This window comes from Apteryx mantelli, chromosome 1 (genome assembly GCF_036417845.1).
Source record: "Apteryx mantelli isolate bAptMan1 chromosome 1, bAptMan1.hap1, whole genome shotgun sequence".
NCBI classification, from domain to species: domain Eukaryota; kingdom Metazoa; phylum Chordata; class Aves; order Apterygiformes; family Apterygidae; genus Apteryx; species Apteryx mantelli.
In genome coordinates this window covers 147453613-147469393 of record NC_089978.1, presented here as the reverse complement: position 1 = coordinate 147469393, position 15781 = coordinate 147453613, and the positions used below count along the sequence as shown (strand labels likewise).

The 15781-nt window shown below is 37.2% G+C and overlaps 1 protein-coding gene across 5 annotated transcripts in view; it reads left to right on the top strand.

Moving 5' to 3' along the window:
* The window catches only part of C2CD5 (C2 calcium dependent domain containing 5), a 78312-nt gene that overhangs the window by 23639 nt on the left and 38892 nt on the right, over positions 1 to 15781 (top strand). For all 5 annotated transcript variants that reach the window (XM_067306086.1, XM_067306101.1, XM_067306095.1 and 2 more), the window contains one exon: positions 3626 to 3734. In XM_067306086.1, the coding sequence (XP_067162187.1) occupies positions 3626 to 3734 (109 nt within the window). The remainder of the gene's footprint in view (positions 1 to 3625; positions 3735 to 15781) is intronic.

Here is a 15781-nt window from a genome sequence, read left to right as displayed (position 1 = left end):
TTTATTATATCCCTGTTATTGGGCAAATTTGAGCTTACTTTAATGGTGAAAAATTAGCCTTATGTTTTTGTACAAATGTCCAAATGCTGCTCTTAATTGTATTTTGTATCTCTGACCTCAGCTTGGACAAATGCTATTTTTTTTCCCGTGTTTGCATTCTGCAAGTGCTTGAGAGAGTCTTTACTGCTTCCTTTTCAAAATGTATATGCATTGATCTCCATCTCTGAAGAGCACTGCTAGAGAGCTGTTGTGTCAGAATGCAGTTCTGTGTATGATTCTTTTGGCTGAAATGCTGACTTAAGCATCTCTTCTTTCCAGCGACTTCTTATTACTAAAAGCCCATCCTCTCAGTTCAGCTGGAAAAACAATTAAATAATTGTTTGGTCACCCCATGAGATGGTTCAGTGAATGTGTTATGAAAAAAAATAATTCAACCAGAAAATTAATAATATTTTAATATGGATCAGTTGCTTGTTTGATTCACCCCATAAAGCTCTATCAACATATCTGAACATTATAAGCATTATCTGAGGGAGTGGTGCAGTGATGGGAATGAATAATTGGGTAGGCGGGAGACTGAGAATTGCTTAAGATGGCACTAACGCCAAAAGAAATGTGTGTATAGCCTTGTTCCATGTGCTTTTTCATTATTTTGTGTGTATTTGTATAAAATGCAATTAAAAAAGAATACTAGCAATACATGTATGTGTAAACACAAATATTTTTAAGTATTGTATTAAACAAATGTAGACTTTTTTGCAACCTTACCAAACTTTCTGCAAATGGCAGTTATACCTACGTTGTTACAAGAATTAAACCAGTGACAGTTCTTTCAGAATCTTTGCAGTCAGTGACTCTGAGATGACATAGTGAATTGGCATTGGTAAAATGATTGACTGTTTTCAGTGGCACATTTTTAAAATTCAGATTATCATGTCTTCTGAAATATGGGGATTATTTTATGCTTTCTTTGTTTTGTTTTAAAGATAGTCCATTGCAAATTGCAGGAATAGAAGAAAACTGTAGCATAGAAATACTGCATCTGGTTCTTACAGATTCTATTTTCCATGCGATAAGTATAGCTTTAAAATTTGGAAGTATTACAGAGTACCACACATAGTTGAGGATGAACTTGTATTTGCAAACAATAAAAAAATATCTAATGATTTAAAAAAGTGGGGAGGAAAAGCCACACTGCGGTATCCGCCATGCATAGTGACGAAATTCCCTCTGTGTCAGAATGAAAGAGACGTTCTTAATGGAGTAAGAGCAGAGGTTCAGTAAGTCAGTTATCTACACTGTGTATGTGGCTCCAATATCAATATCCAATACCAATATCCAAATCATTCCAATAGAGTTTAGGTCTAATTTAAGCATATCTCATAATATAGACTTGCAATTATCCATATGTCTGAGTATATTGGTTGGGACAAAACCATATTTATTACTTTAAAATTTTATTTGTAGTTTGTAATATAGGAAATATAGGCGGAGTGGAAGTTTGAATATGTTAAAATTTTTTCAGTACACAGACTTACAAAAATGCATTAAAAACAGAAGTAACTTCTGAATTTCCAGACAGATTAAAAAGCATGAGATTTGGTTATTCTTTAGAGCATGACGTATCTTTTGCTTTGATTTTTCACTACATATTGCTTCAGTGTAATATAAATATATAATATATATATATATATATATATACACACACACACTTGTATATAAATGTAGTATAGGCTTAATGTAATTTAAGATTGCATATGCAGTAAACTATTGATTTCTATAGTTCTGGAAAAGCTAATTATTAATTTTTAATGTCATTAATGTGGGATAACTGTATTCAGGGGACTGATCAAACATTTATGTTAATTTAAATGAGTGCGATAGATTTACACAGGGAAAAATATCAGTATACTTGTGAATCTCTTAAAGCTTATCTATAAAGCTGGAATGAAAGCGGGTTCTAACAAAGTGATGATATACTGGAATTTTTCCTTTTTTTGTCACGAGAGACATACAGAGAAGGAGTCTAGGCTGTGTTGTAGTCAGGACTTTCTGGCTGCTCTGGTAATTTGAAAAGCACTTTGTGATCTGGTGGAACCTTCTGGTGGCATCTTTTCCCTAGCCCTCTCTAGAGATCTTTCTGTGCTCCTGAAGACAGATTAGCCAAGCAGGTTTGCAGAGTCCTATGATGAAATCTTCCTGCTTTTTAATTGCTTCATAAGGCATGACTGCAGTATTTTTTTATTATTTTATTATTTGTTTTTTGCTTATATTTGTCCATACTATTGTTACTGATTTCAAAGTTTGTCTCTTCATTTGGTTTCCAGACTTAAAAATTAAAATCCAACAAAATTCTTGGCAAAGTGTTTGTAGGACGTTGTGAGAGTTCCAGTAACCTCTCAAGGGGTTACACCCTCTGAAGGTGTTTTTGTTTTTTGTTTTGGGGGGGGTTTAATCCATATTGAGCTTTAGTTTGTAAAGAGGGCGTTTTATGTCATGTATTGCTGGAAGAAACATGATCATCTTCTCTGCAGCATGTATGCTGTCTGGATAGAAGCTCAGTTGAATGATATGCTGTTGCAAGTGCCTTAAGTATGTGAGAAAGGAATCTATTCTGCACTTTCTCCCATATAAAATTATGATGTTTATTTTTTCCATTTAACCAGTCATCATAACTGTACCCACCGTGACTGCATGATTTTTTTTTTTTTTTTTTTTTTGCCCCATGCATTCAGAATTGCCAAACATAAATCTGTTGCCTTTCCCCCATAAGTATGCTGTAATATTTATTAGTTAATAGAACATCTCTGTAGAAATGCAAAATAAAATCTCCCAATTCTGGGCCCACTACCTTTGAATATGAAGGGTTTTTCTCACCATGTTTGTCCTGAAGAAGGACTGTTGTTTTTTACTCTGTTTCTTGGATGAACTGTGTTTTTGAACAGTTGCTGAAACTTGAGTATTGATTCTTCTCCTTCATTAAGGATTGGTAAAACTCATTTATGGAAATGAAATTGGAGGTGAATTTCCTCAATTTGATTAAGAACTTAAAATCAGGTTTCAAAGACTTATGCTTTATTCTAGAAAATGGATAATTACTGGTTACATTTAGAGCTTATGACACTAGCAGATCAGTGTGCCAGCTTTTTTAGGTATGCTTTTATATAATAACGCATCATTCCTGCAAAATTGCAGTTAGCTTTACTCTGTTCTTCAGGATCAACCTACCGTCAGCTTTAACAGCCCTAGAAAATGTAGAAAAATGTTATTTTATTTTGTATCAGCTGATGAAAGTAAAATTGTTGTTTAGCTGCCATCTTAAAAATGGACTAATAGGGGCTTTGTTAATGCTAACATACAAGGTTTGGATTATTAATTACTGTCCTCTTGAGCTGCAAATCTATGGGGGAAAAGTATTCTTACATTGTAGAATACTGCTTTTATTACGTTGTGTTGAGTATATGAAAACATATGGTTACATAGTGCTTGGTAAGCCTGAAGGACATTTAGCCTCATGTAACTGCTTTGCTTGAATTTTGAGGAGATTTTCAATTCACTGCATGTTTTTTGGCAGTCAGCAGTGTTTTTTAAGCAGTCATTTGATGTTTGTTTTTAATCATAACAGGAATTTCCATTTTTTACCTTGACGGCCTTTCCACCAGGCTTCCTTGTCCATGTTGGTGGTGTTGTCAGTGCACGTTCTGTGAAGCTCTTGGATCGCATTCACAATCCTGGTACGTTAACAAAATAAATTTTTCCCAAGTCGAGTCTTATCACAATGTCCCTGTATTTCTAGTCTTGAAATGTTATATCTATTAAAATATTTATATATTATAAAAACTTCTGCTAACAGTGTATATTGAAGGCAATCTTTTTCAGACAGGCATTTCAGCTTGAAAAATATTAGTCTTTCAGAGAGTATGTTTTTAGTGAGAACTTTCTAGCAAGTTAATGAGAATAAAATACTTTGAATCCAGTAACTTTGCACCAAAAATTATTTTTGAATTATCAAGAGGTTGGTTATTTTTTGACCACTACTTAATATTAAAATTTGATACAAGCTTTCCATTAGAACAGAAGCAAGATGAAATACTTGATCTTAACTACAAATGTTTTCTAATTTTCAGCTCCTTGCAATCCTTAAGGACTAATCACTACAGTTTAGCTCAATACGTGTTTTTAACCTCATTTGGAAAAAAAAAAAAAACTTTACAACTTTGTTTCTATTTTTATTTAATAACATATATAGAACACTGCTTTAAGATTTTTTGTTTAGTATTTACTTGAGAACTCCAGTACTGAAACATGCATGTTTTGCATGTCCTAGTTCTGACATCAGAATTAAGTTATTTTTGACTCTGAAATCTTTGTTATATTTACTGGAACAAGTGGCGAGGGATACTCTGGAGAAAGTTGGAGTTAATTAGTACTCTTAAAACATGGGCAGGTGAGAGAAAAAAGTAACACCTGTAGTGGTTTTGCATGCACTAGCCAGGAGTAATAAAGTTTGTGCAAATGCATCTTTTTAGAAAACTATTTTAATTTTTTTCCATTTATTTATTCTTCCTGCAAGCAGTTCTGCAACCAGTTAAATTGTTGCTGATCTAAAGACTCAATAAACTGAGAGAGAACATGGAATAAAATCCCAGACTTAATTCAAGAAAACTACTTTAAGGGATTTTTAAAACATCCGAATACATAGTATTGTTCTTTTTTCCTACTTCTGAACTTTTATTCTTGACCCTGCAATGAAGAGAAGATTAAGAGAAATGTCCAGACATAATTCATATGTGTATTTCTTTGCCACAAAGTCCTCTTAAGCTTTCTGTATTTTGGCATGAATCTGATACAGGTAACTTCTATGTTATATACTAAGTTTACTGTATTGTAAATATATTTAAGAAAAAATTAAAAAGATGTCAGTTATGCTCAGAAGTTTGCCAAAATAATTTCTTGCATTATGCCCTCTTTTATTTTTACCAACTGACTGAAAGCAAGATAAGAAATAAGAGATGCATATGTGTATTTGCACAATTAAGTGGCTCTTTGCAGCACTTTTGTAGAATTTTTAGATTGCTCCTGACAAGTGAATGTAAGATGCATGATACTTCAACTCAGTATATTGCAAAACAGTAACAAAAACAAAAAAAAGAGAATAAAAGGTCATGGTTATGGGATGGAAGGGGAAGAAGTAGAAAAACATTCTGGTATAGTGGTGATCTTACTAACCAATTGAGTCAAGTCTGTAAAATATTAAAGGAGACATAAACTGGCAAGTAAATAAATAGGAAAATATAGAGGAGGAAAGAACACTTTAAGGAGTTGTTTGAAAACCAATGAATAATACGGTAATTGCTGTATACTGTACACTTTGATCACGCCTAGTGCTAGTTTGCTATAGCATGCTCCTTTTTCCCTTTCTATTTCAGCCTCTTATTAACTCTGCTGTCTGTGTCTTTACAGTTCCTGTGGAGTGGTGTTGTCAGTTGTGTTCTTGTTGGTAGTTTTTTTTTTTTTTTTCTCCCCCCCCCACTATTCTGCTCCTATAACTGATCTACTAATTTGCTGTTTTGAACTCAGCCTTTGTCGGAATTATGGGTAACACAAGATCATACAAACTGCTAGACTGGAATAGTTTCAATTCAGGTATTTTACTAGTCATTCAGTACTACATATGCTGACAGAAATTATGGCAGCTCAGTGAAGTTCTTAGAAATGCTGTAGAATAATATTAGGTTAATACTTCAAATTTAAATCTGTTAAACTATCAAATACCTCAGTGTCTTATTTGCTTTAATGTTTTTAAAGGCTTCCTTTAAAATTGTAAAACATTGTTTTAGTATAAAATAGCATTATTAAGAATAATTTAATATCAATCTGGAAAGCTGAATATTCAGATGATTATTACTTAGTAGCTTTCAGCTCAGTGTCTGCAAAACAAATAGTTTAGGGAAAGAGAATAGATTCTCATTTATACAAGTGGGATGCTGTCAGGTGTGTTTTTTTTCATGAACTTACACTTCAGTAATAGCCATACTTCTGATAATTTCAGGAAATCAATAAACATGTTTGTTCTAAATAACAGACATAAAGATGGACTGAGAGAACAAAAAACAGATGAGGAGAACAATCTATTATGAAAGAAGAGTGGTATATGTAGTCCAGGGTGTCTTGGTTCATAAATCTTGTATTGTGAAATACATTAGCTTGCAGGACTTCCATGTTATTATTTGAACTTCTAAATCACTTTAAAACCTAACTCGAAAAAGCCCCCGTGTTCTATTTTTGCACAGTCTTAGGGACCAAAGTGTGTAACTTCTGTGTACAGCTGCAGAGAGAATGGAAGAGCTGATGATGGAGTCCCCATAAAAGCTATATAAAGTACTGGCCTTTTCAGGAAGGGGGAAAATAAAGGCAATTTTTTTTCCTTTCCCTCTGGAAACATAAGATACCTTGGAAGAAACAAAGACTTAACTTCTCTGTGTAGAATATGCAAGCCAGTAGAGCTTGCCGACTACTGATGTTTTTAAAGCTGACCCAGTGAAAGGATGTAAAGGTGACCTGTAGGGGTTTATTTCTTCCCAAAACAAAATTTCCTTCCTGTTACTTCTCTGCTGCAATGCATCTGTGTATCAGTTGTCTCTGGAAGTTGAACAGCTGTTCTCTAAACTTCAATTTAAATTGTCTCTATATATTTTCCAGTTTACAAATAGTTCAGTCACAGGTAGTAGATGAAACCTTTGGCTCATTTTTGTATCCTTATTCTTTTCTATACTGAGATCCCTGTTGGTCCTGGAATATTACAGTTTTGAGGCTTTATGTTTTTGTGGATTTTATTTGCTTTCCTAAATTATTATAATCTTTTAAATTTATTTTTGCTTTCCGTGTAAGAATAGTATTATGAAATTCTCAGATTACTGGTGTAGCGTAGCCTGTTCCAAGATATTAAATGAAGAATTTTTGCATTTTGTATGGTACTTCAAAAAGTTTGACTTAATTGTTACTTTTTTGAGCTAGTTTCTAGGAGGATGTTACCATGGAAGAATTTTATTAGAATAGTTGCCTAAATGAAATGTGTACAGGCACTAAACATATTGAGCTAGGCTAGAAAGTGATTCAGAAATGTAAGCCACAGAAAGCTAAGGAGAAATTGTGAATTCATTCCTTGACAGATTATCCAAGGCAGTAACCTAGATTGTTTAGAGATAAACAGGAAGAAGAATGCATATCTGTATTGCATGCAGCTATACCCAGAGGTGGTTGTTATATAGAACTTCTGGAGTAAATAGGCCTAAATCATATACTAATTTTAGAGTTAATGCCCTTTTAAGAACTGTATGTGTTTCTCTTGCCTATTGTAGAAAATCCTGCTTCTTCTTCCATATGTGTCAGGAGCTCTCTAGTAACGGTTTTGCTATTTATCCTGCTGGGCAGGGACTAAGTAGGGCATGCTCATATGCCTGGAAGTATGTTTCTTTTGCAGTGCTAGGTGTGTTACTATATCAAGAAAAAAGGAGGGCAGTAGATCGGTCACTATATCAGTGACCTGTGATGGATTGTGAATTTTGTAGTAGAGTTGCAAATTACATAGAAGCTAATCCAGTTCTTAGATTGTAAGAATGACTATGCTGTCAGGTTCATTACCATTGAAAAGCCCAAGCAGATTTCTGTTCATCTCCCCTCTTTAGAGCTTTCCTGCCAGCTCTGTGATGTGCCAGCTAATAATACTTGGCCTGAAAGAGAACAGGGATATATACAGTCTAAGGGGAACAATACTATATCATTACATTCCGTTCATCTTAGCAAGGCTATATTCCCAACTGTAAATAGGCTAAAACTATTTTCCTTTTTGAAAGCATTCAGGTATCTTTTGTTTGCTGACAAACTTGTGTAACATCTGAAGATTATTATTATTATTTTTTTCTTTTACCTTTGGCAAGTGGACTTGTTTAATTGAGTGTAAGATGCAACAAGACCTTCTGATGGTGGTGAAAAATTGCGGAGAGTGAACTGTGATTTGAGGATGCCAGAAAATCACATGCCAAAGTAGAGACTAACTTTATTTGGTGAAGAAGGGAAGAGAATAGACAGAAAAGAAACTGCTTAAACTTCTGGAATTGCTTTCAATGACAAAAAGAGTTTGGCAAAATTCTTTAAATGTTTTTGTAAAGCAATTATAAAAAGGTGATGATCAAGAAGAATGCAAAATAAAAGTAGATAGTCAAGAGCTTAAATTCATAGAAAAGAGGGAACATAATACAGTGGAAGAAATGCTACGGTCCTGTTTCTGAAAAAGGCTGTTAAAGATGTACTCTAAGTATAAAAATCTGAAAGGAGTTCTGTATCCAGGAGACTGGACCTTTGCCAAAGTCTTGCCTTGAGAATAAATGCAGGGAAGGAAGGTTATTTAGCAAGTGTAAGGAACTTGTGAAGTAGAGGCTGCTTTTGCATACTGCTGTTTCATCACAGAATCACGGAATGGTTGAGGTTGGAAGGGACCTCTGGAGATCATCTGGTCCAACCCCCCTGCTCAAGCAGGGTCACCTAGAGCACTTTGCACAGGATTGCGTCCAGGCGGGTTTTGAATATCTCCAGAGAAAGAGACTCCACAACCTCTCTGGGCAACCTGTTCCAGTGCTCTGTCACCCTCACAGTGAAAAAGGTTTTCCTCATGTTCAGATGGAAGTGTCTGTGTTTCAGTTTGTGCCCATTGCCTCGCGTCCTGTCACTGGGCACCACTGAAAAGAGTCTGGCTCCATCCCCTTGACACCCTCCCTTAAGATATTTGTATATATTAAGATCCCCTCTCAGCCTTCTCTTCTCCAGGCTAAACAGGCCCAGCTCTCTCAGCCTTTCCTCATAAGAGAGATGCTCCAGTCCCCTAATCATCTTTGTGGCCCTTCGCTGGACTTGCTCCAGTAGTGCCACATCCCTCTTGTACTGGGGAGCCCAGAACTGGACACAGTACTCCAGATGTGGCCTCACCAGGGCTGAGTAGAGGGGGAGAATCACCTCCCTGGACCTGCTGGCAACACTCTTCCTGATGCACCCCAGGATACCATTGGCCTTCTTGGCCACAAGGGCACATTGCTGCCTCATGCTTAACTTGGTGTCCCCCCGCACTCCCAGGTCCTTCTCGGCAGAGCTGCTTTCCAGCAGGCCAACTCCCAACCTGTACTGGTGCATGGGGTTATTCCTCCCTAGGTGCAGGACCCTGCACTTGCCTTTGTTGAACTTCATGAGGTTCCTCTCCGCCCACCTCTCCAGCCTGTCCAGGTCTCTCTGAATGGCAGCACAGCCCTCTGGGGTATCAGTCACTCCTTCCAGTTTTGTATCGTCAGCAAACTTGCTGAGGGTGCACTCTGTCCCTTCATCCAGGTCATTGATGAAGAAGTTGAACAAGACTGGACCCAGTACTGACCCCTGGGGGACACCACTAGCTACAGGTCTCCAACTAGACTCTGTGCCACTGATCACAACTCTCTGAGCTCTGCCATTCAGCCAGTTCTCAATCCACCTCACTGTCCACTCATCTAAACCACACTTCCTGACCTTGCCTATGAGGATGTTATGGGAGACAGTGTCGAAGGCCTTGCTGAGGTCTAGGTAGACAACATCCACTGCTCTCCCCTCATCTACCCAGCCAGTCATTCCATCATAGAAGGCTATCAGATTGGTTCAGCATGATTTCCCCTTGGTGAAGCCATGCTGACTACTCCTGATCACCTTCTCGTCCTCCACATGCTTGGAGATGGCCTCCAGGATGAGCTGCTCCATCACCTTTCCAGGGATGGAGGTGATCACGGCTGACTGGCCTGTAGTTCCCTGGGTGCTCCTTCTTGCCCTTTTTGAAGACTGGGGTGACATTGGCTTTCTTCCAGTCTTCAGGCACCTCTCCTGTTCTCCATGACCTTTCAAAGATGACGGAGAGTGGCTTAGCAATAACATCTGCCAGCTCCCTCAGCACTCGTGGGTGCATCCCATCAGGGCTCATGGACTTGTGGGTGCCAAGTTTGCTTAAATGATCTCTAAACCGATCCTCCTTGACCAAGGGAAAGTCTTCCTTTCTCCAGACTTTCTCTCTTGCCTCCAGGGTCTGGGATTCCTGAGGGCTGGCCTGAGCAGTAAAGACTGAAGCAAAGAAGGCATTCAGTAATTCTGCCTTCTCTGCATTCTTTGTCACCAGGGCACCCACCCCATTCAGCAAAGGGCCCACATTTTCCCTAGTCTTCCTCTTGCTACTGATGTATTTGAAGAAGCCCTTCTTGCTGTCCTTGACATCTCTAGCCAGATTTAATTCCAAATGGGCCTTAGCCTTCTTCGTCGCATCCCTGCATACTCTGACAACATTCCTATATTCCTCCCAAGTGACCTGTCCCCCTTTCCACTTTCTGTATACTTCCTCCTTCTGGTTGAGTTTTGCCAGGAGCTCCTTGCTCATCCATGCAGGTCTCCTACCTCCTTTGCTTGACTTCTTACTCATAGGGATGCACTGCTCTTGAGCCTGGAGGAAGTGATGTTTGAATATTAACCAGCTCTCTTGAATGCCCCTTCCTTCTAGGGCCCTAACCCGTGGGATTCCTCCAAGTATGTCCCTGAAGAGGCCAAAGGTTGCTCTCTTAAACTCCAGGGTTGCGATCCTACTTAGTGCCCTGCCTCCTCCTCGCAGGATCCTGAACTCCACCATCTCATGGTCACTGCAGCCAAGGCTGCCCCCAACCTTCGCATCTTCTGCCAGTCCTTCTTTGTTTGTTAGTACGAGGTCCAGCAGCACACCTCTCCTTGTTGGCTCCTCCACCACCTGTGTCAAGAAGTTGTCACCAACGCTCTGCAGGAACCTCCAGGACTGTTTGTGCCTAGCTGTGTTGTCTTTCCAGCAGATATCAGGGTGGTTGAAGTCCCCCATAAGAACCAGGGCCTGGGATCGTGAAGCTACTTCCAGCTGTCTGTAGAAGGCCTCATCGACTTCCTCTTCCTGATCAGGTGGCCTGTAGTAAACACCCACAACAGTGTCACCCATGCTAGCCTGCCCTTTAATCCTTCCCCATAAGCTCTCGACTCGCTCTTCATCCACCCCATAGCAATAATGTATACGGTCTTCTTACACCGTAAGAACAAATAATTGCAAATAATCACAAATAATTACATTTTTAACCTCTTCATTCAGGGAGCTGCTCCAACAGCAGCTCTTCAGCTCCAGTAGTCAGAAACATGGAATGAGAAAAGATTGTTAATAAAATTCCCTGAGCTCCTTGATACCCTAGTTTGATACCCCAATACTTGAAGTGCAGAATTCTCCAGAACTCTAGTTTTATGTATGAAGAAATGGAAGAGGAAAGCTTGGACATGTTTTGGTTCTATAACTGAACACTTTTCTTTCACAGAAATGCAAACTTACACCGAATGTGCAAATTAAGCTTCCTGTTGCTATCTGGGATATAATGGTAATGTACTTAAATGTAATAGAAGATGTCAGAATGTCTTCAGTAGTATCTAAAGAGGCTATCTTTCCAAACTAGTAGTAAATGCAAAATTTTAAGCCTCATGTCTAGCCTTTCCTTGAAAAATCTCCAAATTCAGCTTTTAGGATCTCAGCATGGGTTGATACAGTAATGGGATGTTAAAGCAGCTCTCAGAGTGTTGTCTGAATAGAGTGAGGCATAATGAAAGCTTTATGGTGCTTGAATGGATCCCTGCATTTTATGGTTTATTAGTATGTGAGGTTTTCCAGTAGTATTTTACTCTACTTTTTCAGGCGACATCCCAGAGGACTGAATATTCCCTTTCTATTTTTATGGTTAATGTGAGTGATGTTTGAATATTTTTGTTTCAGTTTGAAGCATATGCACCCTTAAATTAATGAAGTCGTGTGTGTGTGTTACCATGCATTATTTTCCATTTAGGGAGTTTTAAGTAGATGTTTATGTAACTGGGCAAGTGTTGATTACTGTTAGTGTAGAACAGTATTCATAAATTTCCTTTGGAATTCATAAATTAATAAACTCAGCATTTAAAGTCTTCATTTTAAAATTTTTTGCCTAATAATAAGTAATTCTATTTAATCTGTTTGTTGATTGAAAAATCTCCCTAAAATTTGACAAATGGTGCGAGAACCATCATAGACTTTTCACTGAACAAAAGCTCCAATAAAGCTGTTGCTTATTCCACCACTGCAGTTTGGTTTTGAGTAATTAGTACATAAGAGAAAGAACCTTGGTCTTGCAGAAGATTGTTTTTCTTGCATGTTACTTCTCCTGATTTCAAAGTATGGGGCTCTGCTAAAATCATTTTGTTGATATAATTTCCTTCACTGATTTCAATGAATTTGGGTCAGCCTTATGATCTGCCACTTGGATGTATAGAGATAATTGTAATTTTGATGTGGCCCAAAGTATATTGTTGTGTTAGAAAAGAACTAGAATGATTCCAGTTGAAGGGACACATTCCTAAATACTACAGAAATACAGGTAAACGTGTAGTTGTAAAATATCTGCTGATGGTATTTTAGAAAACTGGAATTAAGTGGCAGATAACACAAGCTCTAATTGATTTTAACAGTATTATAGAATTAACCTTAATGGACAAGATCCATTATCTGAGTTGAATTAGGCACAACAGATTTTCCTTCTGTGTTAAGTCTGTCTGCCCTATTTTTTGTTTCACCTGTTTTTTTTTCTTCATCAGGTTATGTATAATGTAAGCATATTCTTATACAACTTTATGAAGCAAGTTCTTCAGTACCCCATGTTTCTCATCAAGAAATACCATAGTTAAAATATTTTTTTTTGTGATTTAGTTTGTTGGTATGATTCTACTAGACAATGCAGTTTCTTTAGCCTTTTGCAGTAATATTTTTCAGTGTTTTTTAAAGGATTTGAGTTCTTTTGGCTCTCGTAATATGTTCTCATTGAGGTCCTGAACTCACTCCAAAGGGACCTGAAGAAAAGGCTCCTGTTAATTAGTTACTGGATCCAGGAGTTTAGAGAGGATTCTCTTACTGTTTTGTCTTAAAACAAAATAGAGTTGTGACTGTATAGAAATAATGAATGTAGAGGCTCTGAATATAACAGTTAAAAGCCTGAGCGGTGTAAACATGAATAGGAAATGCAGAGGCAGTATAAATTCCTGCCAAATGAATTCATCTCATTTTCTTACACAGTGAGGTAGCTTGCCCCTTTCGTGCTGACTGGTGCGCAAATTATTTTGTCTATGAACATCTGTGTTTGGTGTTGAGAAGATGAATCCTCTTGCGTTTGAAATTCTGTATGTTTCTTCCAAGAGTTGTGTTAGATCTAAGAATATGCTTCTTGTTTGTTCTAAGGTGTCCAGCTAGTTGGGCTTAAAACTTCAAAACATATGTGTAATTCATTTTGTTATACTAGTTACAAGATAGATACACTAGGTAATATTTAGAAGACAGTGTCTTGTCACAGCATAGTAGCTCCAGCTTTGGGTAGTAGCCCCTTGATTGCTGTCCTTTAAAGATATCTTTTGAAGATTGCTCATGTTTTAAAATTAATTGTATGTATTGTGCCTAGACAACAAAGCAACAGATAGAAGATAGAATAAGTAGTTTCTTCATTACCTGCCGGCTCTCTGAAGCAGGAGGCTTTGCCCTCGACACTGTAATAGGATCCATGAAAGCAGATTCCCATATCTTCTTTGTGTTTCACTCATTTTACTGTTAGAGGAACCGTATGCAGGGCTGTGGGGACTTTACCATTATAAGATGAATGACTGATTTAAATAATAACTAAAAGCAGGAGTGACAAAAAAGTTATGTATTTAAGCCTGGCACCTATCTTAATATCTGCCAAATGAATTTGTGGGATTTAAAATTTGTTCATGTCCAGTCAGTGTTTTTGAACTTTCTTGATGCTAAACAAATAAGGTGAAGTTTAGATCTTTTTTGCAGCTAGCACTGTTCTTATCGGACTATCATCTATGATTAAAAACAAAAATTATAGGATGTATTCCTGTTATGTCTCTGTAGTTAATGCTGGTGGTATTGTCAGCAGGTTTAGTTGAACCAGCGTCAGTTTACAGAAAACTATTCCCTCAAAGATCTCTTGTAATATTTAGACTAGATCAAATTTTGCAGTGGTCTGTCCAAGTGATTTTTGCTTATTTCTAAGATCAAACAGATATGTAACTTGCAATGTGTGACTGATACAACATCTGTAGAAAATGGAGTTTTTTTTTTTCTTCCCCAGTACCAGTATCCAAGAAGTTACTTTCATCTAGGACATTCTGTTTAGATTTACAAAGTTTAATTAGTTTAGGTCACAGGTGTTATGTCACACAGTGAACTATATGAACTACCTTGTGTTTCATGGTGTCAGTCATAAGGCTTAGAAGATGCTAATCTGTAGGTGTCTGAGCATTTAAACTGTTCAAGTAGTATTTAGTTGAGATTAGGAACAAATGCAGTGGAACATCTCAGGGCTTGGAGCTGTGGAGAATATAAGGCTGATAGGAATATAAGGCTGAGGGAGTTGGAACTGATTGGAGGTTGAGGTAGGATTTCAAAAGCCAAACTTTGAATTAGAAGTTACAATTCAGTTTTAGGGATGAGATAGTTAAAACATCTCCTGATCCATTATAGAATTACTTAATGGAAGTATGATTCCATGTATTTGTCTAATTTACAAATACATTCACCCATATCAGAAATATAGAAATTATGAAGATACTGTTAATTGTTTCATACTTAAAGCAACATTTTTATTTCTTTTGTAAGAAAAACAGTATTCTGTAGCCTTTCAACAGTGATACAGGGTTCAGTGCTGTTTGGAATTTGGATTATAGGAAAACAATTCAGTGGTTGCGATGGGAGTGTTACTAAGAGAAATACTTCGCTTTCTCCCCGTCTTGAGAATTATCTTCATATTGAAGCTAACACTCCTCAATAGTGAGCTGCCACTAAAAAGTGATCCTGCTGTTCTGTCCCGTTTCTGCCATGAGCTCTTGCAGCTGTCTAGTGATCATGTAGTTGCAAAGTGAGTCACTTTGCCTGGTTGGCCCAACAGAAAACTGACCCTGCAAATAAATGGTTTTGTGTTGAATCAGTCAGCTGAAATAACTCATCCTGAAAAAGCGTGAAGGCTGGATATGGTTTTAATCCTAGATTTTCTTAATGCTGCTTCTTCAGTAACTAAAGAATTTGTTCTTCAGTATCAAAAATCTTTCTTATTGTTTAGCTTGTTCAGCAGTTTGGGTTTGAAAAGTGAGATGCTCTCTGACCTCATCTTATATGACAGAAGAGCAGTGACAAAATCCCATTCTCTAGACTGGATGTTTTATCTGTAGTTTAAGCTTTGTAGGAATGAGCATACCTTTTTCTCTTTGGTGTGTTTGCAGTGCTTTTTTTTTAGTGATTTAGTGTATGTTAGATTATTTGGATTTATCAAATTAAAACTACCACCTTCAGTTTCCCTATCATAAGTGGGGTTATCATTTTCACATCTTTTAGTTTTGAGGATGAAGATAAGGAGTTATTTTTTAAAATCTGAAGTGGCTTTGATTATCTTGGGAAAGTTTTAGATTTTTATTGGTCTATTGTAAGGTTAGTTAGCACTACGCACGTTCTATGTGTATATTTGGGTTTACAGCTGAGAGGACTGGGCTTTTTGTACACCTATTTTAATTGCTAAATATTTTAGAATGATGATAGGTAGTTTCATTATTCATGGAATAACCAGAGAGGATCAAATTAAACATGAAGGTCTGTGTGGTTGTAAACATAACAAAGATGTCTCTTAAATACAAAATAAAAAAAAGG